The following is a 26,722-nucleotide window of genomic DNA, read 5'->3' as shown; positions in this document are numbered from 1 at the left end:
AGGCAGCGCTTACTGAATGAGTGGCTAGTCAATATATTGTTTTCTCCTCATTGGACAGAGTGAGGCCCCAGGCCTTATTTTAATGTTCACTAGTCAAACTCTGCTCTGAAGACAGAGTTGTTAATTTCCCCATAGGCTATTCTATGGCACTCATAAGTACAGTATCTGAGTGCTTCACAACCGTTAATTAATTTATTCTCACAACACACCCCTGTAAGATGGGCGGAGGGGGGTTATCTCAGTTTTACAGATGGGGAACTGAGGCACAATGATTAAAGTAAAAAGTTCTACTAATTTTGGGTGCCTAATTTGAAATGCCTAGGATCTGATTTTTTTTCAGAGTACTCAGCATTACATAGCACTTTTAATGTTCAGATCAGGGTTCTCATTGTGTTCAGTTGCAGCTCAGCACTTCTCCAAAATGGATCCCAGGGTCTCAGGCACCAAGAAAATGAGGAACACATAAGTAGTGACCACCTGTAAAAAGTCTGGTTTAAGTGAGTTGCCCAGCATCACATAAGAACTCATTGGCAGAGGCAGGGCTAGAATCCCATTCTCTAGGGCAGCATTCACCTGTCTTAACCATGAGACCATCCTTTCCCTTCCTTCGATTGCCGGCCTCTTACTACACACCTTCCAACTCCCTACATGCAGGAGTCCTACATACAATAGGCCCCTTCACTACACAACCCTTATTCATTCCTAGAGCAGGGCCATCCTGTGCACTGAATGGTGCAGGGGTCCTGTGGAAAAAGTAGTATGGGATCACAAAAGACTACTGTATACACAGAAGGGGCTGAATTAAGATCACACAGACACCCTTAATTCTGGCATTTCCTAACTTTTGAGTGCTTGACTCTGCAACCTTTATAATCTTTTAATGCAGTTTGGTGTGTTGTGTGTAATTGTATCTAATCTCCAATTGCTTTTATATTCATGGGTTTTGATGACATGTTTCCAGTGAACTGCAGTAAATGGTTGGGCAGAACTTTCAAGTGGGGAGAGGAGGTGGATTCCAGTGTGTGACACACCATTGCCTGCTCAGGTGGTCTCTTTCTTCTCATGCAGGGCTTGTACGAGAAGGCATTGGAAGACAGTGAGAAGGCTTTGATGCTTGACAAGGAGAACATCCGTGCCCTCTTCCGCAAAGCCCGCTCCTTAAAAGAGCTAGGGAGGCACAAGGAGGCGTATGAATGTAATAGCCGCTGCCTGCTGTCCCTCCCACATGTAAGTGTGTGACATGCTTGTCTACCCCAACCTCTGAGGCACTTTTCCGTCTTTCCTTTCCCGCAGTCCAGTGCGGTGTGAATGGTGATGGTAGTGGAAGAGAGAAGCTGGCTGTTCTATATGATACACCCGTTCCCAGTAATCTCATCTCTTGGGGAGTTCTGACTCCATGTCCTTGTCAGCCCAAGTCATCTCTGCTGAGGCTGCCAACAAAAGGGCCACCTCGTTCCAGTTGAGCTGGCTTTGTGATGTGAAAGCCTGTCCCACTTGGAACTGAGCTGAGATCAACGCACTTCATGTTCATGTTGGAACAGCTATCGGGTGGGAATGACTGTCAGTCACTACCAGTCCAGGACAGATGGGAACTGGAGACATGGAAGAGAGAGACTCATGCCTGGTCTACACTACACAGTTTACATTGACATAGAACAGCTTATGTTGGCCTAATTAGGTCAGTGTCTACACTACAGCCTTGCTCCCGTCAATGTAAGTGCCCTACTACACTGACGACATAACTCCACCTCCACGAGAGGCTTAGAGCTTATGTCGGTGTAGTTAGGACATCACAGTGACTGTGAAGACACTGTGTTACTTACGTCAGCTGCTGGCTGTCTTGTCAGTTTCATGGCAGGAGAGCAGGGGCAAGAAGGGATCCTGCTCCCAGCTGGGAACCGGGGAGAAGCCCAGGCAGCAGCTCATCTCTGGACTGGAAATGTTGGCAGTCTTGTCAATTTCATGGCTCCCTGTTGTAGCTGTAGCTGTGAAATTGACAAGGCTTCCTGACTCCTGGGGCAGGGCAAGAAGCTGGGACAGCTGGATCCCACTCCCCAGAGGTGAGAAGCCCCAGATGGCTTCTTGTTCCATCCAGGAACGGGGAGGCGAGAAGCCCCAGTCGGCCCACTTGGAGTCCAGGAGCCTGTGGGGCAGCTGGGCTCCGGGCAGGAAGTTGCAAGTGGAGCTGAGAGACCGGGCTTTCATCTCTCCACGCTGCCCCTCTTAGGTCGGTGGAAGTGCTCATTGTGAGGATGTGCACCACCAACCCAAGGAGGGTAGTGTGGACACACAGCCAGCGCAGTAATTACTGCAGTGGTGCAAGTCGACCTAATGTAGGTCGACTTAAGTTTCTAGTGCAGGCATACCCTTAATACCCTATTCCTAATGCCTTGAGTCTCAGTAGAGCACCATACATATGTTTTAAGTGATAAATAGCAGTTGTTTTACCTAATAAGAGCAGAGTTCAGGTCCTCAGGGGCCAGTGTTTCTCGGGGATGAGAGGTGTCAGTGTGTGAAAGGGGCTTTAATATGGGTATATGGCACTTCTGTTAATATGTAAGACACTGGAGATAACTGTTCCACTTTGCTTGGCACAGATGAGGCCTCAGCTGCAGTACTGTGTCCAGTTCTGGATGCCACACTTTAGGGAAGATGTGGACAAACTAGAGAAAGTCCAAAGGAGATCAGCAAAAATGATAAAAGGTTTAGGTCAGGTTTTCTATGAGAAAAGGTTAAAAAACAACAGGGCATGTTTAGTCATGAGAAAAGGAGACTAAGGGGGGACCTGATAACACTCCTCAGATATGTTAAGGCCTGTTATAAAGGGGACTGTGATTGATTGTCCTTCGAAGGTAGGACAAGAAGTAATGCGGCCAGGGAGATTTAGGTTAGATATTAAAAAGTTTTTCCTAACTATAAGGATAGTAAAGCTCTGGAATGGGGATTCCATCCCTTGGAAGCCTGTCACTGATGGTTGTTAAGAACAGGTTGGACAAACAGCTGTCAGGGATGGTCTAGGTTTACTTGGTCCTGTCTCAGTGCAGGGGGCTGGACTAGATGGCCTCTCAAAGTCCCTACATTTCTGGGATTCTGTAATGTTGCTTTGATGTCCTAGATTTTAAGGCCAGAAAGGGACTGTTGTAACCATCTAGTCTGGCCTCCTGTATAACCCAGGCCAGAGAGCTTCACCAGGAATTCCTGCATCAATCCCGTATCTCCTGTTTGAGCTATAGACTATCTAAAGACTTCAAGTGATTGACTGAGTTAATTTGGTACCTGGTTCTGCTATTTCCTGCTGCTGGCTTGTGTGGTTAATACATTACCACTATGATGATGATATTGATTTTATTTGTATCGCTGTAGCATCATGGATCAGGGCACCATTGTGCTAGGCCCTGTGCACCTACTTGACAAAAAAAGTTCTATCCCCCAAAGAGCTTAAAATATAAATAATAGTAAATAATACTGTGGTGCTATATAGTATTTAATGCTTCTGTGTGTTCCTCGTTGTTGTAATGTTAAGGAATTTTTAGGGCATTTGGTATGGGTATTATTTAAATTGTTTAAATAAATCATTAGATTCAGTGTAGGCAGCATGGCAGAAGTGGGTCTTTAAGAGAGACTTAAATGTGGACAGAGTAGGGGTCTTGTGGCTAAGGTCAGGGAGCTGGGCCCATGTATAGGGGGCCCAGGAGGCATTTGTGGGATAGACTGACAGGGGAAACAGAGTTTGAGAAGGGAGGATAATTGGGGCAGGGCAGAGTCCCCTAGAGCCTTAAAGGTGGTGACCTGCAGATTGAATTTGCTATAATAGCTTATGGGCAGCTGGTAGAGGAATCTGAAGAGGGAAGAGACTAAACAGATTGAGTAAAGGAGATGATTTTAGCAGCTGTATTATGTATGGACTGAAGGGAGCAATGCATGGTTTGGAACATCAGAGAGGAGTGTGCGGCAGTAGTCGAGATGGGATGTAAGGAGGGCCTGAATGGAGGTTTTTACTGTGGGAAATGGGAAAACAAAGGAGCTGTTAAGGAGGGAGCAGTAGCAGGATTTGGCTATGGCTTGAGTATTAGTGGCAGCGGAGTGGGAAGCTAAAAAAGAAACCCTCAAATTGCAGGCCTGAATGACAATGACAGGGGTGTGTGACAATGACAGGGTGGTCTGTTTGACAGAGATAAGGATGGGAAAGTGGAGGAGGTTTGGGAGGGGAGAGAAGTTCAGTTTTGACCACATCTATTTAACTGACGCTGGGACATCCAAAAGGAGATGTCACAGACAGGTTGGGAAGCGGAGTTGGACAGAAGAAAACAGGTCAATAAGCAGACAAGCTGGCCCTGTGCTGTCCTCACTTTACATCCTGTCTCTGGGCCATGGACAGAGGCCTGGGGAGCCCCCACCAGGAGTGGGAGAGGGGAGGAGGTGGCCCCACTGAAAGAGAAGCTGAGGGAATGGACAGAGAGGTAGAAGGAGAACCAGGAGACAGTGGTATCTTGAAAACCCAAAGAGGATAAGATGTCAAGAAGGGGAGGGAAATGGACCGTGTCAAAAGCGGCACAGAGTTGGAGGCCCTGAGGTTTGGCCAGGAAGAGGTTGTTGGAGACACTAGCGAGAGCAGTTTCAGTAGAGAGGAGAGGTGGGGGCCAGATTGGAAGGGGTCCAAGACAGAGCTAGAGGAGAGGAAGTAAACATGTTGGTTTTAGATTGTGCTCAGTGAGTTCAGAGACGGTGAGGATGGCGACAGGGCAGTAGTTGGAGAAATAGGTCCGGTTGAAGGATGGTGCTCTAAAGAGAGGGAAAAACAGGGCATACTAGTATCGTGAGGGGGAGGCAGGGGAGGAGCATGGGGGCAACGTAGGTAAAGAGCCAGGCAGCAGTGGACTCGCTGGGGCAGGTGGAGGGGTTAGTGGTGGAGAGAAGGCGGCAGACTTCAAAGTTTGATGATGAGGGAGAAGATGTTTCAAGGGAACGAGGCAGGGGGTGAATCATATAGGATTTAGTTGATTTTTTCCCTGTGACAAAGTTAACCAAATACTTTGCAAGGAGGGAAGAAAGGGTGGGGAACAGGAGGCTGAAGGAGGCAGTCAGAGGGTGAAAATAAGTGTTGGGGATTGTGCTTGTGGGACTCAGTGAGGAAGGAAGCCTGTTTTTGTTTGGCCAGGGAGATGAAAGAGCTGAAGGAAGAGAGAATGAAACTGTGGTGGGGGATGCAGTGTGGTCATGGGCCACCCTCCAAAGGTGTTGAGCAACATGGGAGCAGGAGTGGATGCTCGGAGTGACCTAGTGCTGTGGGTTAATAGGACTTTAACAGGAGAGAGGGGCAGTGATTGGCTGAATTTACATTGTGGATTGTGTAGTTCCAGGAAGTAGCATCTATGTGTTGTGTAAATTGGGAACTTTTTTAAAGAGAGAAACTGAGAAAGTGAGCACAGACTGGACGTGATGAGCTAAATCATTAGCAGAGCTCAGTGCAGCAGAGGGTGGGGAAGGTCAAAGGTGTCTCGGAACCAGTGTTCCCACCCAGATCCTGGGATTGGAGGGGCAAGCAGGGTTGAAGGTGGGGCCATCGTGTCAATAAGGATCACTAGCCCTGCATTTGGAGACTCGATACTTTGTTGGAGAGAGGATATTGCCTCTCCATTTCCGCAGCTTTGTATCTCTGCAGGGCTGAATGACTGATGTCTTAGATCTGCACAGCCTCTCCTGGAATGGAGTCGGGCAATTGGCTACCTCTCGTCTTGCATATCAATAAGAATACTAGCATGTAATTCAGTCTGTGTAGCTGTAACTTGTGGTCTGTTTGTATAACTTGTGGTCTGTTTCTGGTTGATTATTGTATGTGCAGTAAAATAAAACCACATGCTTTAAAATGACAATGTCCTTGAATTACATTTTCTCTAGGATGAGAGCGTTACGCAGCTTGGTCAGGAGCTCGCACAGAAGCTGGGTTTAAGGGTTCGGAAAGCATATAAGAGGCCTCAGGTATGACTCTTTCTAGACTGTCCCTTGGATTCCACTGATATGTTTCTGTAAAGGCTACTGATTCTGAGCGGCTGCATTGCCATAGGTACAGCCTTCAGCACCTCCTGCTATTCCACTCCTGGGAATGCCCCCACTCCCAGATCTGCCAGTCATTCTTCAGTCCTGGCCTGCAGCACCCCTGCAGGTGCATTTCTGGCTTGGAGCCATAAGCATCTTGGCTTGGTGCGCAATCTCATATCCCAAGCTAAGCAGAATGAAGCCTGGATGTTGTTTGAGGGGATAGCGCTAAGGCAGCAGTTCTCAAACTGGGGGTCGGGACCCCAAAGTGGGTTGTGACCCCATTTTAATGGGGTCGCCAAGCTGGCTTAGACTTGCTGGGGCAAGGGGCCGAAGCCTGAGGGTTTCAGCCTTGGGCAGTGTGGCTTAGATTACCCAGGGTGGCAGGGGTTGGGCAGGCTCAGGCTTCGGTCCCCCCTTCCTGGGGTAGTGTAGTAACTTTTTTTTTTTTTTTTTTTTTGTCAGAAGGGGGGTCACAGTGCAATGAAGTTTGAGAACCACTGCTCTAAGGAAAACCCTAGTGCTGCAATAAATGGATGTGGTGGTTCAAAATGGAGCATTCTTCTGTTTATCAGTATGAAACATACGCCCTAGGGTTGTGCTAAGGGGTGCTGAGCTACAGATGGGAGTCTCCTTTAGATAAGGCAAAACTACTTCTGGTCACTGACGCTCCTGTGACACATTTCTCAAGAATAGGAATGTTAGCCCCAAGGCCCTGGCTGAACTCCAGCTTGAGTGATTGATATTCTGTGTCCCTCAAATTCCTCTCTGCAGTTTTATTTAGATGCAACATTCTTCTTCAGTTCCTGTCTCTAACTCTTGTGTAATCTTGCTGTGCAGTGTTAAACAGCTGGCACATTCCAGCTGAGAAGTGGCTGCATTTCTGTGCCAAGTGAAATGATTTGTAGTAGTTGGTAAAGTGCTTTTGGGTAACGGATGCTATGCTATATAAATGTAAGCTCTGCATGTTTTGCAAGTGTTGTTGGATTAGAGGAAAATCCTCCACTTGCTAGAGCTCTAAAAATGTTGTAATTATTGAATCTTGAGAGAAGGGAAACTTTCCCTGAAATACTTTTCATACTTACTCACTCCATTGGCCCTCTGCACTTTTCCCTCTACCTCGTTACTCCGCAGATGAGTCTAAACTGTGTCTATGCAAGCAAAACACAAGACTCCCTTTTTTAATTAATTGAAACCTTTTTAGTAGCATTTTGCTGCAGTTTACTCTAGCTTCTGTTTTTCATTCCAGTGCTTTAATGCACTCCACAACTAATTTTTTAAATGACAAGGTTGAATGTGTCTGTCGTGGGGTGGGGTTCAAACTTACCATCTCATGATGCAGCATTGTACAGGGGTGTTTTCACATTGGGATATTGCATCGATGTGCATTTTGCACCAGGATGGCTGGACTGAATCTGGGGCTCTTTCATAATCCTGCAAGCAACAGGCTTCAGGTACAATCACATGAATTTTGGGATGATTGGTGTACACTAAGGAAAAGCAGGTGGTCCTGATTTCTCTCCCTATGGTTTGTGGTTGTAGAGAATGCCTGATAGGGAAGTGTACCGTTGGATAGCAGTGGCTGACAAGATCCAATCAGTCACTACCTAATTTGCAGGAGTTCACGGAATCCCTGTGTCATGAAATCTCTCTCTTCCTTGCAGCAGGAATTGGAAACTTTCTCTCTACTCAGTAATGGCACATCAGCCAGCTTAGCAAATCAGGTACAGTTCCTGTCTGACATTCTCAATGTCCATACGTTATTTTACATGAGAGTTTCTATATTTTATTTCATGCAAGTTTATTACCATCTTTTAGGAGTAAAAGATCAGTGTTTATCTATTTTTCCCTTTTCAAGGAACAGTATCAAGAAAATCATTTATTTTTTAAATATTTCCATTGCAGCAGTGCTGATAACATTATTAAAGCAGAAAAATTCTTAATCTAATTTTGCTTTTCACTGTCAAAGCTTACATTTCACTTATCTAGACTGGATGACTTCACTTTCTGTTTCCCTCTCTGGTTCTGGTACAATTACAAAGTGCTAATATGCAAGAACCAGGAAATGAAACAGATGAAGAAACTTATAAAATGAAACTAGACTGGAGGATTTCACTGTCCAAGCCGAGTGAAGCATGCAAATTTAAACATTGCTTAATTTATTATTTACTCTTTTGTATCGCCGTAGCACCTAGGAGCTCCAGTCATGGACAAGACACCATTATGCTAGGCACTGTACAAACACAGAATGAAAAATAATCAGATCACTGATTTCATTGCTGGTTTTTAAGAGATTTCACTAAAACGCTTCATATTTAAAAAAAAATATTTGACAATCATTTTAGGCTCTTAAATTTGGGACCTAGCACTATTTGACATTATCCCTTTTTAAATGAACCTAAAAACCCCTTAAAAGATACTAGAGCAATACAATTTGAAGTTTATGTTGATGAGTGACTTGCCTTAATATCTGTCTAGCAGTGAGAATCAGCCTAAGATCATTTCTTGTAGCCACCCATAATCTTCTTCCATTGAAAATTTTCCCTTTTATGGAAAATTAGAACACTGCAAAAACTGAAGTTGTAACTGATGGAGTTGCAAATGTGTAATCTCAAATATTTGTTGTGCTGGTGTCTATCATTTTTAACTGAAAGCAGGAAGAAAAATGTGTTTGCACTGTTGGAATATAGGCTCACATTAGACCAGGGTGAACTGTGGTTTTAACTTGAGTTTGGATCTTAGCATAAGGAATAGGTCCAAAGCCTGTGATTTTTTTAAAAAGAGTCAGATTATGAGAAGGATGAGTTGTTTGTGTTAAACTTGTGGTGACCCTTAAAATACTAGTGTTATCTTATTTAAGGTTTGGGCTGAGGTCATAGAAATTTTAAAAATATTATTATTTGGGTACCAGGTGCAGTAAATAATTGGTTGAGTTGATTATAGAGAAATGCTTAGTTTAGTAATGAGAGCAAAATATGGTAAAATGAGGAGATAAGAAAACCTCGAGGAAAGAGGTTCCCAGTCATTAATCTTGTCTCGACCAGGGCAGAGGATAGAGCTCGGCTCTAAGCTGCTTCATCTGACCTTAGCCAAGGTCCGGTAACCAGCAATGATATCACTTGTTTGTTAGAGTGCATATAAGGCAAGGTTTTCTAGGGGTTCTTTGTCAGAGTGATGCCATGATGGGATGGTGTCTCCCGAACCGGAGCCTGTTTGGCCAAAATACTTAGAACTGTATTGTTGCTGGCGTATAGAATATAGGTATATTTGCTTATCTTTGTATTTTGGATATAACCAACACCAAGTGGCCTTTGGACTAACACAGGAATGTTTGTGTGGAAACGGAGTCATGGTAGGCCTAATACAATTATTAGGAAAATGTATTTCCAGTAGCAGCATTCAGACTTCTGTAAAGTTGCTCATTTATTCTTTGCCTAGGGCTCACAGTCAGCAGTTGTTTTGGTGGGAACCTTTTCCTGTTTTTAGTCTTGCTGTAAAAATTAGTGGTTATTAAATGGAAAGATATGTAAGCTAAGAAAGGCTAGTTATGTAAGATAAGGCTAATCAGATCTCATGCTTTGTGGGGCTAGCTGATTGGCTCTGGGAATCAGGAAGGAATATTCTCACCCACATGAAATCCCATGTGCAGAATTACTGAGAAGGTCGGGTATTATGGGGGTTTATTACTTCAGAGGAATACAGGTTTTGGTCACTGCTGAAGGTGAAATACCAGGCTTGGAGGAATAGTGGTCTAACAGTACATCAGTTTAATGGTTCCAGCACTGAAAGGCGGGGGCGGGGGTGGGGGGAGAGGAGGGAAGCAGCAGCAGACTGCACTGAAGATATTTGGGAGGGGAGATTTGGGGCTGTGAAGCACTAACACCTTTCAAAAGATGTCTTTGTAGTGATGAGTTCTTCTCCTCCTCCCTGCCTTACAGATGACTTCCAATGGGTTGGGCTCCATAGATGATATTGAAACAGGTAAAGCTTTCTCCTTTCTGTTTCTCATGGCAGCCGTAAGGCACCTGCTCAGGTTGGCTGGACTAATAGTTGCTTTGTCTTCATTTGGACCTCTTTTGCTTCCTGACTTTGGAGACTGGAAGAAACCAGCCTAGCGGGGATGGGGGCAGGAGGTGGTATGGAGCAGGAGTATATGGAGGTGCTGTTCTTTATATTGGTTTCTCTTCACTTCAGAATCCTCAGTAAACTGTTAAGACACTGATAGAGGGGGAAATCAGGTTAAGAAGGCACTTGCTAGGAGAACCTTGTACAACAGAAATCTAGCTATCCAAGCAGAACAAGGGACATGTCATATTTTTGGATAAATGGGGACTAATCAATGCAAATAACAAACACATGGGGACGTAACCTATTTTCAGCTCTAAAGCCGGGTTTGAACACATGCGATTCTGCTGTACATTCCCAACCAAAACAACTTTAAAGTTAAGACTGTAGATATGGAGCCGTGCTTTGAATACACTCTCCCCTCCAGAGACATTAGAATTGGAGCCTTCTATGTTTAGAACCCCAGGAAACGCAGAGTGAAAGTTGCAAGGTTGCCCTCTTCCTGCCAGGGACTAAACTACCTTAACTCTATTTCCCCCCCCCCCCCCCCCCCCCCCGGTAGAAATGCCACTCCGACACTCGCCCTTCTTAACCGCGTATTGAAAACCATGCTCCACAGCACATTGGTTTTTATTTGTTCCTTGCATAAATGTCTGCAATGCTAACTATGGCTGGGCCCCATTAAAGGGCTCCATTTTCTGATCTGGGTGTATGACGTTTGTATGTGGAAACACATTAGCTCTGTGCTTAATGACTCTTGAATAATTGACTATCACATGGAATCATAAGACCCAGACCTGTGAGGTGATGAGCGTCTCTTATGAGCCTTCAGGACGTCGCAGAATTGGGCTGTTAATGCAGAGTGAGGAATGATTGCTTTCGCTTTGCTATTTGTCTGCTCAGGAATTGGTATATGTACTGTGTACGACCACAAAGCAGCCCAATCACTAATCAGAGGAGATGAAGGCGTTCTAGTTTTGGGGTTGCTGATAATGTTTTGGGGAGATTCTATGGCCTGTGTTATACAGGAGGTCAGACTAGATGATCACAGGGGTGGGTCCCTTCGGGCCTTGGAATCTCTGAACATGGAACTCTTTAGAGTGGATGGAGAAGGTGGTAGTATTTTTCTGATTTTTTTTCTTTTCAGGGCATCGCTACAGGGGCAGAATGAAGGTAGTTTGGGTGCCTGGTTTGAGACTTACATGTGTAACTCTGCATCTCCTGGGGGTCTAACGTTTGGACTGTTTCTTTTTAAATTCTAACAGTTTTGCAGGATGGAGCGTGCTCAGGTGACAAACGTGTGCTTGCCACCTTAACTTCACCTTAACAGAGTATTTGGGGGTGGGGAGATGGGGCGGGGGGAGAATTGCCTCATTTTCGAATAGTCAGAACACTGGGCCAGAGGGTGAAGGAAGCTGTAGGGAAAGTTGTCTCTCCTTCCCCCCCATCACCCCTACAACTATTGAGGGAAGCCTCAGTAACACAGTAAAGATCTTTAAGCCTGTCTCCTGCAGACATCGAGGGGAGGGGTACTCAAGAGTTAGGCACCACTCTGGCAAGGGCATCTGGTGAGTCTTCAAATGTATGTTTGGGGACCCAATATTCTGTATTCTTTGGGAGGCTTGTCTGGGCTTCCTTACCCTGCTCCCCTCCCCAGTCAGGGTTTGGGTGTCTCCCTCCCTTCCCCAACAGGGAAGCTCAGAACTTAGAGAGCCTGAGGAGAAGTGGGTTTTAGGGGGGGGGGGGGGAGCGGGCACAGGGACAGCAAGGAGCAGAGGTGCTGGGAGGACAACTGAGCTCTGCAGGAGGAGGCAGTTCAGAAGCATTTAAAAACCACCGGACAATGGGGTATAGAGTAACTGGACTCATGGGGTCACGACCGGACACCACTGAATTCAATAGCAATTTTGCTGTTGACTTCAGTGAGACCAAGATTTGGCCTGCAGACACTTCCCAGGCACCATCATGGGAGGTGAGCATTGTCTGGCTATTCACGAGACATTCTGCGAAGGCCTTTGGGAGGTCTGAGACAAAAAACAAAGGCCAAGAATCCCTGAAACTGGAGCTGCCAATCTATAAAGGTTTCACCTGCTAAGTGCTTGAGGTCCAACTAAGTTGTACATCTTGTGTTCTTTGGCCAAGCTGCACTCGGCTCACCCCCAGGCACCATGTGACTGGCTTTGTGTCTTCCCCCCCCCTCTCCCCCTTGCAGACTTCTCCATGGACCTGCAGTGCATCCCTGCTCCCCTCGCCACCTCCATCCCTGTGAGCGAGGGTGCAGCCCTTTCAGCTTCTGACATGGATGCAAAGGGCCTGCCCACCTCTCTGCCTGCCGCCCCACTGCTCCATTCTCCGGATTGCGTATCCCTGCCCGTGCCCGAGAGTGTGGAGGACTTCACAGATGGGGAGGTTATTGGGGAAGAACTGGACTCTCTTCTGGATTCCCTGGCTGACGGGTCACAGTACCCTCTAGTAAGAGCTCCGGTCGTGTTCTGAATCCATCCTTTAGAGCATGTTCTCTCTCTCCTCGCTGTCACGTGTTCGTCTGGCAGTGTGTGCTCAGTCCCTTTCTTTCTTCCCATCGCTGGCTTGTGTGTCTCTAAGGAGCCCATCTTAGATCTTGACTCATTGGACGGCCTAGTGTGAGTGGAATACATAAATCCAGATGGAGGGGCTAGACCCCATGGGAATGAAGAGAGCACCTTTCCCCCTTCCACCCCCTGCTTTTCAGTGTTTGGGGGTGAAAATGGGCCTGGAGGGTAGAGGCTGGCTTATTGCTCTGAACTGAAGTTAAGTGCTGTGCACTCTGGAGTGGGAGACTGTTACACTCGCTGCTGTAGTGCGCTCTGTCCATCCACCCATCTCTCTGAAACATGCTTCCTCCAGTCCTTTCTCTAATATGATTTCTCTGCCCCCTTTTCCTCACAACTCTCAAAGTCTCTGGTCCAGGGAACCATTCCCACCAACTTGCCTACTGAGATGCCCCAGCTGATCCCTGTGTTTCCGGGCGGAACCCCTCTGCTGCCCCCTGTGGTGACAGCCAACATCCCGATTAACCAACATCCACTGCCACCTGCCTCCTTCGGCCTGGTGATGGATCCCACCAAGCAGCTCTCCTCTTCTGTCCTGGATGCCTTTGAGCCCACTGGGGGCAGTGGTGGCTCCCCCTTGGATTCTCTGGATTCACTGGACCTGCTCCCGTACACAGAGCCACGGCTCGATGCCCTGGACACCTTTGGGACTAGCAGGGGCTCACTGGATGCCCTGGATTCCTTTGCTATAGGTAGGTGCAGGGCACAGAGGAGTCGGGGTTGCAGGCATTTGTGGCTGTGACAGTGCCCCTAGAACACTGTGTTTAGCTCTGAGCATCTCCACAGCAGACAGATGTCAATGCCAGAGAAGAAAGAGACCAATAATTAAGCTTCCAGATAATTGATTGAGATGGAGGAAAGATTAAAAGAACTAAATATCAGCATGGCTTGTCTGAGCGATAATGGGGGAGTGGTGGGGTGTGACCGCTGATTACAAGCATCTGCAGGGTGTAGACACCAAGGAGGCAGAGCTGTTGTTCAGGGTTATCCCAGGGGGTAAAGCTCGAGTAATGAGGGGACATTCAGGCTTCATATCAAAGAAACATTGCCTGACACTGGTCTCCTAAGGGAAGTTGTGGGAGCCCTTTCATGCCAAGTCATTTAAAACAGACTTTGGCAAAGTCTTGGCAAATCTACTGTAGGGCAGGATTTTGCATTGGGCAGGGTGGGATGGACTAGATGGTTTAGTCAGTCTTTGCCTCCTTTGATCTCTGTGAGCAATAAGTGTCATAGCCCAAAGAGCACTCCAGTCATGTTCTGTGGAGCCGGGCTCTGGAGGGAGATCAGGTAAGGAGCATTTCAGCCCCTTGGGGCATAGGTAGGCTGCATGGGGATGTTACAGCAGACTGAATGCTGGAGCATCACAAGCGGAGAAGAGGTTGCCCAGTGAGGACTGTGCTGGAACCTAGGCTCCCGTCTGCGCTGAATTCCTTTGGTCTCTTGCTGTTTGTGAAAAGTACCCTTCAGGCAGCTGGCAGTGGGGGTCTGTTGCCTTTGGGGATTTCAGAAAAGGGGAGGCTCTTGCAGAAGTTTTCAAGTCTCTGCCCTGGGTACTGGATGTTCCTGGAAGATAAAAAGAATTAAAAAACTGTTGAACAAGCTCAAATCTCTGTCTCGGGCATCAGAGCAGCTTCTGAAAGTGAGATGTATGTGTTTGGGATTTTTCTTCCTCTGCCCAGAAGAAGCTGGTCCTCAGGAACTGCGACACACTGCTGGCAGCCAGAAACCATCTCCTGCGGTGAGTGAGCTGCTACCCCTGCTGGATGTACCAAGGTGCCCATGTGCCATGGGAGTGGGGAGGGCACGGGGCTATTCTTGCACTCTGGGCCCTTTCTTAATCAGTTCCAAAATCTGGTGGCTTCAGTTACCCTGCCCTGTGTGCGTAACCTCCTTCCCACTCGCCCCGTGTGGTGGCAGGGCTGTGTAGAGGCCTTTCTCCATATGTGGTCACACAGCATTTTCCCCTTCCTTCTTTGTCCCCTCCCCCACTGTATCACTAGGGTCTGCATGGAGTTAAATGCTCCACTCCAGTCTCCGTCATGCATGGGATTGTACATTGGTCTCACCGGGTCTGAGGTTGGGCTGAGGCTTTTCCCCTCAGGAGCTCTGTGGGTAGGATGATCTGCCTCTATCTAAACTAGGTTATTGAGTGGGACTGGGACATCGCTGAACCTCCGTCCTTCCTGTTTTCTTTCTGTCTGACACGTTGCACGGCAGGGTTAGTTCTTTTGTTCAAGTGCCGTGGAATGCACAACTCATTGTGCTGGAAGGTGGGGGAGAGAAGCCCTTCCTTCAGGGATGAAGAAAGAGCTGTTGTCTCCTGAGTTGCTGGCCCTTCCGTGGGGAAGGAGAGGTCCTTCTCTGCTGCAGATAAATTGCTCATTGATTGTATTTGAAAACACAACTCTGGTGTTCCTGTTGCCGTTTCTGAACCGCCTGCTGCTGGTGGCAGCCATCTTGCTGAGGCACGAGCTCTGTTGTGTGTTTGCATGGTCATGAAGGGGCCCAGTGTTAGTCTGGGGGCCAGTTTCGGTCCATTGGCTGTTAGGTTTAGAAGAGGGATGTGTGTGGTTTTTTTGTCTTTCAGGTCAGCCTCAGTGGGGTGAGTCACCCTACCATCCCCAAGGGGGCAGAGCTACTGCAGTCTCAGCCAGAGGCGGTGATGCCCAACACTGCCCTGCTCGTGAAGAACCCCCTGGCGTCCACTCATGTCTTCAAGCAAGCCTGCCACCTCTGCTACCCCAAAACAGGTGATGTGCTTATGACATCAGCAGCAGTTCGAGGGCTTGGGGATTGTTTTCCCTCTTGCTGATCGGGTCCTCCTTTCCCATAGGCCCCAAGGCTGGTGACTACACTTACCGGGAAGGCCTGGAGCACAAGTGTAAGAGGGACATATTGCTAGGGAGACTGCGAAACTCTGAAGACAAGACCTGGAAGAGGATCCGGCCCCGACCCACCAAAACCAACTTTGTGGGATCCTATTACCTGTGCAAAGGTGAGCTTGGAAGGGGGGCTGTGAGGCATATGCCAGCAGAGGTAGCAGGGGAGCTTGCAGCAGGGATCGCGTGCTCCCTCTGGAGGCTTCTCGCTCCTTCGTGAAATGATCGCTGGGGTTGGGGGGGGGGGGGGGGGAATGAGAACCAGAGACAAGACAGATGAACCCGTAACACATGGTAGAAAACGGGAGCTTCGCACAGCGGAGCAGCAGCTGGTGCTATCGCTCTGGGTACAGGATGGCTTGGAAAGAGCGATGCGCCTGGCCGCTGGAAATTTCGCAGGGTGGTGGGAATGGCAGGACTGCAGCCTGCTTCTCTCAAAGCAACCAGTTTTAGGTGCCCCGCTGAGACGGAGAGCCTGTCTCCCGCTGGCACTGAACTACTAATACTGCTCCCACCAGCACGTGCTGGGACTTTGGTTCTGGCCAGAGCCCTCCCTGCTGAGTAACCAACCCTGCTGCGGGGCACTGGGGCTTTCCCAAGAAGTTCCCCATCCTAGGCCAGACCAGGCCCGACCCTGCTCAGTGTATGAGATGTAACCAGATTAATCTCTGAGGTGGTGTAACTATAAAGTGTCTAACGAGGGGCCAAAAGCTCAGGCTTTGTGTCTTTCTTAACTCTTCAGATTTAGCTCCTTGTGAGTTGTGGGGAGCAGGGCGAGCTGACAAGGGCGAGCTCAGTTTCTGACCTGGCCCCCCTCCATGCGGGGTGCTCTGCTCTTTGTTGCTTTGTAGATATGATTAACAAGCAGGACTGTAAGTACGGGGATAACTGCACCTTCGCGTACCACCAGGAGGAGATCGACGTGTGGACGGAGGAAAGGAAGGGAACACTCAATCGTGACCTCCTCTTTGACCCGCTGGGAGGGATCAAGCGGGGCAACTTGACCATTGCCAAGCTCCTGAAGGAACACCAGGGCATCTTCACCTTCCTCTGCGAGGTAAAGGGAGGAAGAGGAGGGGGGAGCACCGTTTTCTTGGGGAATGAGCTGTAGGCACAAACTTCACACATTCCCTGTTGTTGCAGATATAAGTGCCCGCGTTAGTGGTGCAAATCCAAAATGTAACTCTACTGTAAGTGCGTGAAAGAGGCAGGCTCCCTTCTGCTTCATCCCACCCTAGATCAGCTGTCGGTGTGCAGCCGGACCATTGGTCCATCCTGGCCAGTATCCGGCCTCCAGAAGCAGCTGTTCCCTGTTGCTTCAGAGGAAGGTGACAAAACGGAACAATCCGTGATGTACCTGAGCAACTGTGCGATGCTGTAGGTGTGGGGGGAGTAACTCCTCCCTGCCCCCTGCAGGTGGTCAGCTCACGCCCGCAGCATGCAGTTTGACTACCTTGGGTTTTCATAGCTAGCAAGGTAGTTTAATAATCATAACTTTGACCCGGCTGTTTGACAAACCATAACCATGTGATGGGAAAAATCCCCGTCTGAAGCAAATTAGTGTCACTTGTTTATAGATTCTAAGGCCAGAAGGGACCATTGTGATCATCTAGTTTGACCTCCTGCACAACACAGGCTGTTTTGACACCAGTAGAGCTACCTTGATTTACATCAACTGAGGATCTGGCCCTCTCTGTCTTGACCTCCTGCAGCAGCATGTTCCCCAGGGTGACTGTGTGTGTAAAGGAACATGACTTTTGTTTTGGACGTACGCGGCTTTAATTTCCCCTATCGTTTCCCCTTGCTTTTGCATTTTTGGATAAAAAGAAGGGAATTATAGGTTGACCTGGTTGAAAATTTTCCAACTGTGATGAAAAAACTGTTGGAATGTCAAAAAAAAAAAAGCCAAAAATTCTGTTTGGAAATGTTTGCAAAATGTGTTTACTGGTTTCCAAGCAGCTCTACTGCTTAAGTTTCCATCAGGCTTGTTCTAATTTTTGGACCTCTCGAGTAAGTTCCCTCTGGCTCTTCTCCCTTCCAAGTGAAATGATCCCAGTCTGGGTGAGATCTCTGGCAGCATCTCTCCTTTTTCCTGCTCTCTGAGATTTCCTAGTGTGCTGATTGTTCCCTTCTCAGATCTGCTTTGACAGCAAACCCCGGATAATCAGCAAAGGGACCAAGGACTCTCCAGCTGTCTGCTCCAACCTTGCTGCCAAACACAGCTTCTACGACAACAAGTGAGTGAACTGGCCCGTGCAGTGCCTGCCGGAGTAACCCCGCTAGAGCCCAGCCAGCTAGCTCATGTTACTTGCCCATTTCTTCCTCTCATCCCCAGCACATGAAAGCACAAGGTGTGATATGTTGCGCTGCATGTCTGACCCCTGGTGCCAAGGGATTTGGAGCCAGATCAGAGCCCATTGATGTCAGTGGCAAGACTGCAGTTGACTCCAATGAGCTTGGATCTGGCCTATGCTGCACAGGGGTTCAGAGGTCAGATATTTTAAACAAGGTGGTGCAAGGTGTCTGCCTGAAGTGCTCCGGGGTTGGGGACAAGGCATGACCCAGGACTTCGATCCACCCAGATTGTTAGTGACTCCTAGGATCGGCTTTAACACCCACCCGTGCCTCAGCCGGCTCAGTGAATGCGGGGAGGAGGAAGGGTGAAGAGTCAATCCGTTGATCCTTGTGTTTCTCTGGCTCGGCCATTTCCCCACTGTAGGTGTTTGGTTCATATTGTGCGTTCCACCTCCCTGAAATACTCTAAGATCCGCCAGTTCCAGGAGCACTTCCAGTTTGACGTGTGCCGGCATGAGGTGCGCTACGGCTGCTTGCGTGAGGACAGCTGCCACTTCGCTCACAGCTTCATCGAGCTCAAGGTCTGGCTGCTGCAGCAATACTCGGGTAAGCGTGCCGCTGGGTGTGGCTGTGGGGTGGGGAGGGAAGGGAAGAGAAGCAGAGAGCATGTGCTTGTGCCTTCTCCAGCCCAGGTACTGTGCCACTGGGGACAGAGAGAGGGCCTGGCAGGGGGCTCTGTCAGAGTTCAGGAAATTTTATGTTCTCTCTCAATACACGCACTCTCTCCCCTCCCTTCCCTCTCCCGGCTTGTAGGAGATAGAGATGGGACCGTGAGAGGTCGGCTCTTCCAGTGCGGTTGCCAGGTTTGTCTGTCTAGGGGCAATCCTGGGAATTCTAGCCCAGCGAGCCTTTACCTCAGGACCATGTTTGTTGGAGGAAATGCTCGTTAGAAGCAGAGTCCTAGAACAGCTAGGTGATCGGGACATGGCAGGGATAAGCTGGTGCAGCTGTAGTGAAAGGAAAGTGGGCCCCTCTGATGTTTCGCTTCTTTGTACACCGTCACAAAATAGTGGTAACCAATGGGATTTCTCTGAACGTTCAAAAAACTTTGATAAAGCCACTCCCAAGAGTGTGTTATGGAAACTATGTAGTTGGCAATAGGCCGTCCGCCCCCTCTTGGAGCACGCTCTTCAATTCAGGTCACTTACATAATGGCACGGAGATCTCTTCAGTCTGATTTTTCTCTCCCCTCCAAGTGCTTTGTCTGATTCTCTGACTCACTGCATGCTGAGCAGAGATTTTCACTGACCTGTCCCAGGATGAAGCCCGACTCTTTTTCTTGTGTTGGAGCAGTTGACGGAGAACCCAGCAGTGTGTTTGGAGGGGTTCGGTCGAAATGAGAAGACCTGTTTAGGCAGGCAAAGGCCATTTAGGCAGGCTCCTAAACCTGTGGCAGTTCCACTTGGTGCCCATCCGGAGGGGAAAGCAGAGAAATATCTGCCTGCCTCTCAGGGTGCTTGTGTGGCCTGTCGTACTCATGGCCTCTGTAGTATTTAAGCACCTCCTGAGTACGTAAAAAGAGAAATAACGGATATAATCTCCATCCTCCTCCTCAGCCTGGGTGTGAGTGTGTGTGTGTGGGTTTTGCATTTAGTTGCGCAGGGGACTCACTCCATGCTCATTCCTGTCTCTGCAGGACTGAGTGCCGTTATCTAGGGGCAGGCCCTGGGAAAGCTTTGTCTCCGGCTCACTCCAGACCCTGCCCTCCATGGCTGACGGTCCCAGTGAAATGTAGCTGCCGTGGCAGTTCATGGTTATGGAGGGAGAGAGGCTCTCTTGGGGACCTAGGCCAATCCCATGGAGAGCTTTGACCAGCAGGGCTGGGAGCTTGACTTGGACTCTGTTCACTGGTGAGCCAGTGCAAGGGTGGTTGTACTGGAGGTGATGTGTTCACAGTGACCTGTGTTGCTAAGCAAGTGGGCTGCTGCGTTTTGAAGCCACTTGAACTTTCTCAGGCTTTGTTCTAGGGCTGATGAATTGCACTCATCAAGCCTGGAGGACACACATGCCTGGGCCACCACAGCCAGATGGGTGCAATCTTCTGGCGAGTAGCAGATGGTAGTGGGCATTCTTTTGCCACTATCCAACACTTGGGGTTTTTTGGACTCCTTGGGCAGTTGCCCTACATACCGGGGGATGGTACAGAGGAAGGTGACAATGTCGAAATGTAAATAGTTGGCTTTAGGTTTCACATTCCTATCCCATTGAGATGCTTGGGCAGTTCACATCTCTCAGGGTATGTCTACACTACAAAATTAGGTCGAATTTATAGAAGTCTATTTTTTAGGAAGCAATTTTATACAGTCAATTGTGTGGCCCCACTAAGCACATTAAGTCGGCAGAGTGTGTCCACAGTACCGAGGCTAGCGTCGACTTTCGGAGCGTTGCACTGTGGGTAGCTATCCCACAGTTCCCGCAGTCTCCGCCATCCATTGGAATTCTGGGTTGAGCTCCCACTGCCTGACGGGGCAAAAACATTGTCGCGAGTGGTTTTGGGTACATGTCATCAGTCGCCCCTCCCTCCGTGAGAGCAACGGCAGACAATCGTTTCGTGCCTTTTTTCCGCGCAGGCGCCATACCACGGCAGCTCAGCTCAGCCGCCGCTGTTGTGTTCTGGATGCTGCTGGCAGCAAACAGTACAATAGGGCTGCAAACCATCGTCACGCTTCCGCTGCCACTCTGCTCTCCTGCAGATGCCATACTACGGCAAGCATGGAGCCCGCTCAGATCACTGCGGCGGTTATGAGCACTGTAAATGCCTCGTGCGTTATCCTGCAGTATATACAACACCAGAACCTGCAAAAGCAGGTGAGGAGTCGATGGCAGCGCGGTGACGAGAGTGATGAGGACATGGACACAGACTTCTCTCAAAGCATGGGCCCTGGCAATTTGGACATCATGGTGGTAATGGGGCAGGTTCATGCCGTGGAACGCCGATTCTGGGCCCAGGAAACAAGCACAGACTGGTGGGACTGCATAGTGTTGCAGGTCTGGGATGGTTCCCAATGGCTGTGAAACTTTCGCATGCATAAGGGCACTTTCATGGAACTTTGTGACTTGCTTTCCCCTGCCCTGAAGCGCAAGAATACCAAGATGAGAGCAGCCCTCACAGTTCACAAGCGAGTGGCAATAGCCCTCTGGAAGCTTGCAACGCCAGACAGCTACTGGTCAGTTGGGAATCAATTTGGAGTGGGCAAATCTACTGTGGGGGCTGCTGTGAGCCAAGTAGCCAATGCAATCACTGAGCTGCTGCTATCAAGGGTAGTGACTCTGGGAAATGTGCAGGTCATAGTGGATGGCTTTGCTGCAATGGGATTCCCTAACTGTGGTGGGGCAATAGATGGAACGCATATCCCTATCTTGAGACCGGAGCACCAAGACAGCCAGTACATAAACCGAAAGGGGTACTTCTCAATGGTGCTGCAAGCACTGGTGGATCACAAGGGACGTTTCTCTAATATCAATGTGGGGTGGCCAGGAAAGGTACATGATGCTCACATCTTCAGGAACTCTGGTTTGTCTGAACGGCTGCAGCAAGGGACTTACTTTCCAGACCAGAAAATAACCGTTGGGGATGTTGAAATGCCTATAGTTATCCTTGGGGACCCAGCCTACCCCTTAATGCCATGGCTCATGCAGCCATACACAGGCACCCTGGACAGTAGTCAGGAGCTGTTCAACTATAGACTGAGCAAGTGCAGAATGGTGGTAGAATGTGCATTTGGACGTTTAAAAGCGTGCTGGTGCAGTTTACTGACTCGGTTAGACCTCAGCGAAACCAATATTCCCAGCTTTATTACTGCTTGCTGCGTGCTCCACAATATCTTTGAGAGTAAGGGGGAGACATTTATGGCGGGGTGGGAGGTTGAGGCAAATCACCTGGCTGCTGATTATGCGCAGCCCGACACCAGAGCGGTTAGAAGAGCACAGCAGGGCGCGCTGCGCATCAGAGAAGCTTTGAAAACTAGTTTCATGAAACTTTGTGAAAGCTCTGTTTGTTTCTCCTTGATGAAAACTCACCCCCCCTGGTTCACTCTACTTCCCTGTAAGCCAACCGCCCTTCCCTCCCCCCTTCGATCACCGCTTGCAGAGGCAATAAGTCATTGTTGTTTCAAATGAATGCATTCTTTATTAATTAGTCACAGAAATAGGGGGATAACTGCCAAGGTAGCCCGGGAGGGGTGGTGGAGGAGGAAAGCACTGGGTGCAGTGGTGGAGGAGGGAAGGACAAGGCCACACTGCACTTCAAAACTTATTGAATGCCAGCCTTCTATTGCTTGGGCAGCCCTCTGGGGTGGAGTGGTTGGGTGTTCTTGGGCATCTGGGTGAGGAGGTTATGGAACTTGGGGAGGAGGGTGATTGGTTACACAGAGGCTGCAGTGGTGGTCTGTGCTCCTGCTGCCTTTCCTGCACCTCAACCATAGTCCGTAGCATATCAGTTTGATCCTCCAGTAGCCTCAGCATTTGCTCTCGCCACCTCTCATCTCGCGCGTCCCTCCTGTCCTCGCATTCATTTTGTGCTTTCCTCATTGTTTGCCTCCACGCATTCTGCTGGGCTCTTTCAGTGCGGGAGGACTGCATGAGTTCAGAGAACATTTCATTGTGAGTGCAGTTTTTTTCGCCTTATCTGCACTAGCCTCTGGGACGGAGATGATAGTGGTAGCGTTGAAACATTTGCAGCTGCGGGAGGGAAAAAAGGGAGAATTGGGTTGACCATTTAAAATGGGTTGGCCATTTAAAAGGAGAGGCTAAGGTTTTTGGGTTAACGTGCAACTAACCCCCTCCTCCCCCCACACACACTCCCAATTCTCTGGGATGATCGCTTCCCCCTTACCCCCCACCGCGTGGCTAACAGCGGGGATGATTTCTTTTCAGCCACAGGCACACAGCCCAGCAGGAAGGGCCACCTCTGAATGTCCCCTTAATAAAATTCCCCTATTTCAACCAGGTGACCATGAATGATCTCACTCTCCTGAGGATAACCGAGAGATAAAGAACGGATGTTGCTTGACTGCATTCCAGTATCTGTACTGGCTGGGAAAACATCCCAAGTCTTCCGGGCAAATTAATCATTAAACATGCTTGCTTTTAAACCATGCATTATATTTACAAAGGTACACTCACCAGAGGGGCCTTCTCCGCCTTCATGGTCCGGGAGCCCCCCTTGGGAGGGTTGGGAGGGTACTGGGTCCAGGGTGCTAAACAGTTCCTGGCTGTCGGGGAGACAGTTTTTCTCTGCTAGTTCTGCGGTGCGCTATCTTCATCCTCCTCCTAACCCTCATCTTCCTCGTCCCCCAAATCCTCATCCCTGTTGCATGAGACTCCCTTGCAGGTGTCCACGGACGGGGTGGGGTAGTTGTAGGGGCATCCCCTAGAATTGCATGCAGCTCATGATAGAAGCGGCATGTCTGGGGGTCTGACCCGGAGCGGCCGTTTGCCTCTTTGGTTTTTTGGTAGGCTTGCCTGAGCTCCTTAAGTTTCACACGGCATTGCTGCAGGTCCCTGTTATAGCCCCGTCCTTCATGCCCTTGGAGATTTTTTTCAAATATTTTGGCATTTCGACTTTTGGAACGGAGTTCGTATAACACGGATTCGTCTCCCCAGACAGCGATCAGATCCAGTACCTCCTGTTCAGTCCATGCTGGAGCTCTTTTGTATTCTGGGACTCCATGGTCACCTCTGCTGATGAGCTCTGCATGGTCACCTGTGCTGATCAGCTTGCCACGCTGGCCAAACAGGAAATAAAATTCAAAAGTTCACAGGGTTTTTCCTGTCTACCTGGCCAGTGCATCTGAGTTGAAAGTGCTGTCCAGAGCAGTCACAATGGAGCACTCTGGGATAGCTCCCGGAGGCCAATACCGTCGAATTGCATCCACACTACCCCCAAATTCGACCCGGCGATGTTGATTTCAGTGCTAATCCCCTCGTCGGGAAGGAGTACAGAAATCTATTTTAAGACCCCTTTAAGTTGACAAAAATGGCTTCGTCGTGTGGACGGGTGCCGGGTTAAATTGATCTTATGCTGCTAAATGCGACCTAAACTCATAGTGTAGATCAGGGCTCAGAGCCATTGTTTCAGGCTGTCTTCATACACAAGAGGACAGCACTGTTTGTACTTGGTAGGTTTTTTTTACACAACCACAAGGTCAAGAAATGTGATTTTAAAACTAAAAAGATTTTTGAGCAGGATCTTCTGGTAAGAGGTTGGTTTTATCCTACATTCTGGAATTGCCGAATGCATGAGGGCTGGAAGAAGTGAACCCAGAATGACATTATGCAGTCTTTCCTGGGGGCTAACCCCACATTCTATCAACAAGGAGATAACCAACAAAACACTGGTTTGAGTACCAAACATAGGGCAGCTGCTGCTCCAGAGGCATTTCTGGGTGTGCTTGAATAATAAAAATGCTTACCTAGTGCTTTGGATTTCCTCAACACACTGTACAGACTTTAACAAAATGAATGCCCCAACATGCTTGGAAAGCTGCCAGATGGTATTATTTCATGGATGGGGAAACTGAGGCACAGAATATTCTGACTCGTCCAGGGCCACGCAGCAGGTCATAAGTATAGAGTTTCCTGGCTTCCGACCCTCAGGACTACACAGGCTCTCAGAGCCAAGAGAGCATTCACGTGGTACTCTGTAATAGCAAAGCTAACATAACAACAACAGCTTTCAGTGACTGTAATATATACAGCTTTGCTGCCTTTCTGTATCAGTGGGGCCTTATTAAAGCAAACTTCTGGTGTTTTTGGTTTCAATGAGCTGGAAATTGGTCAGACATCTTAAACATCCTTCATACGCCATCTCTAAACTGCACAATAATGAGATAATTAGGCTTGGCAGTAACCCAGCTAGTTAAAGATGTCTCACCACATAATGCTCCACTGACTACATGCTTGTACGCCTGCTAGAAAATTAACAAGTTCTCACTGTTCGGTGCTCTGAGAATCTTAATGCTGGTTGGTTCTCTCCACGCTGGTAGTGTAGGCAAAGGCTCTGGTTCAGATCCTTGAACCCATCAAGGAGTTAACTCCTGAGATAAGTTGTGACCAAGGCAATGTTTCTGTAAGAGTCTTTTTCTTACCAACTTTAGCAAAATTGAAATAGGACATTTACTTTGAAACAAGAGTGTCTACACACAGACTTGCAGGAAAGTATGACAAGGTGTGAATTACACCTGATTTAGTTATTTAGTGACAGTTTGTGTGTAGCTCAGCCCTTGTGACTTGTCTACAGGCGCAAGTTGTATACGGGACACAGTTTTACTGGTATAAATATGCTTATGCCTCTTCTTGTACAGGAAAAGCTATGCTGGTATAAGGTATCTTTATGCCGATATAACTGTCCACACTAGGAGCTATACTGATAAACAATCATACCCCTAACCAATATAGCTATACTGGTACAAAAACTGTAGACCTTTATCTTCAACTAAATATGTGAATGTCTTGTTAGTGGGAGGAGCCATAGTTGGTATCCAGTAAAATGTACGGCCCGCTATTTGGGTTTTTGTTTTGAGTGGATTTGTTAAGTCACCCAGTTTTGATTAGGGATTTTCCATAAACAGACAGACTGAATCTGGGAGCCAGGAATTAGCTTAGACTTTCAAGATCGATCAGAGACTGGTTGACTCAGAGGAATGTGATATACAGCAGAACCTCAAAGCTACGAACACCAGAGTTCTGGACTTACCAGTCATCCGGACACCCTCTGGAACTGGAAGTCATGAGGCAGCAGTGGAGAGACAGACAGACATCTTCTCTCCCCTCCCCCCAAATATTTACTGCCTCAGGGCTTTAGCCCTGGGGCTCAAGGCTTCGGGCGGGGGATGAGGTTGGGGTTGCAGCTGCATGGTGGGGGGGGGGGTCAGGACTCTGGGCAGGGGGTGGACAGGGCTTCTGACCCACTGGAGCACCAGGGTCAGGGCTTTAGATCAGGGGGGTGCTGGGGTTTGGTTTTGTGGGGGCGCTGGAGCTTGGAGCTTTAGCTACGGGGGGAGTGCTGGGGTTGAAACTGGCCCCCTTCCCGGGCCCCTTGTAGCTAAATCACCGAGCCCCAGGGCCCCCTGCATGGCTGAAGCTCTGAGCCCCGGTGCTCCTGAGGATCAGAAGCCCATTCCCGAGGTGTCCCTAACTCTGACGTTCTACTGTATGCAGCCTTTCATCTTAAGGCACCAGCTCCAACCCGGCCGCAGGTTGGTAGTAATGTACAAGACCTCTGCTGACTGGTCAGTGCTCTGCGTGAAATCGTTTGGTGGGTCTTTGTCAAGATTTTGTAGGACAAGTGTCCACATCTTAGCCACTGGCTCCTTTGTTGGCAATTTCTGTCTCAGCAGGCAGGCCAAAGACTGACTGAGTCATGGAGACTGAATTCTTCTCTCTCTTCTGGGGTGTTGATTCACATGGGCAAGAGAGAGAGTGAGTGTAGAGGAAATGTGAACTTCCTCGGCCTGTGGTGAACCTGTTCTGGTGATAAGTAAAAGGCCGGAGTCTCCAGGGATGTGACTCCAGCACCTTTTTAGCCTGTAAACTAAATATCCATGTGATTCAGACATGAACTGCAGCATTACTAGAAGTGGAGTCTTGGGCTGGTGATGGGAAAGGAGCCACACCACCCTCCTTCCCTCCCTCCTCGGTGCCTGGGTCAGCAGACTGGTGTGGGGATGCTCAGTCATGTCTCTGCTTTGTCGTTTTCAGGGATGACCCATGAAGATATTGTCCAGGAGTCTAAAAAGTACTGGCAGCTGATGGAGCACGCCAGCAAAGCCACCAGCAGCACGGTAAGAAGCCACG

At 48.6% G+C, this 26,722-nt stretch overlaps 1 protein-coding gene across 14 annotated transcripts in view; it reads left to right on the top strand.

Annotated features, from left to right (window-relative positions):
* ZC3H7B (zinc finger CCCH-type containing 7B) overlaps positions 1 to 26,722 on the top strand; it is a 91,580-nt gene that overhangs the window by 39,004 nt on the left and 25,854 nt on the right. For 9 of the 14 annotated variants that reach the window (XR_010595810.1, XM_065579092.1, XM_065579060.1 and 6 more), the window contains 13 exons: positions 1,069 to 1,227; positions 5,899 to 5,979; positions 7,701 to 7,760; positions 9,975 to 10,017; positions 12,314 to 12,573; positions 13,039 to 13,384; positions 14,372 to 14,430; positions 15,280 to 15,442; positions 15,526 to 15,687; positions 16,423 to 16,628; positions 17,708 to 17,808; positions 18,291 to 18,472; positions 26,627 to 26,709. Coding sequence is in view for 13 of the 14 variants with exons in the window: in XM_065579092.1 (XP_065435164.1) it covers positions 1,069 to 1,227; positions 5,899 to 5,979; positions 7,701 to 7,760; positions 9,975 to 10,017; positions 12,314 to 12,573; positions 13,039 to 13,384; positions 14,372 to 14,430; positions 15,280 to 15,442; positions 15,526 to 15,687; positions 16,423 to 16,628; positions 17,708 to 17,808; positions 18,291 to 18,472; positions 26,627 to 26,709 (1,905 nt within the window). In the remaining variant the exon portion in view is untranslated. The remainder of the gene's footprint in view (positions 1 to 1,068; positions 1,228 to 5,898; positions 5,980 to 7,700; positions 7,761 to 9,974; positions 10,018 to 12,313; positions 12,574 to 13,038; positions 13,385 to 14,371; positions 14,431 to 15,279; positions 15,443 to 15,525; positions 15,688 to 16,422; positions 16,629 to 17,707; positions 17,809 to 18,290; positions 18,473 to 26,626; positions 26,710 to 26,722) is intronic. The other 5 variants (XM_065579126.1, XM_005302574.5, XM_065579153.1 and 2 more) reach the window with 4 other exon arrangements.

The sequence above is a fragment of the Chrysemys picta genome, chromosome 1 (assembly GCF_011386835.1).
Source record: "Chrysemys picta bellii isolate R12L10 chromosome 1, ASM1138683v2, whole genome shotgun sequence".
NCBI lineage: Eukaryota > Metazoa > Chordata > Testudines > Emydidae > Chrysemys > Chrysemys picta.
This window is presented reverse-complemented; position numbering and strand designations above follow the sequence as displayed.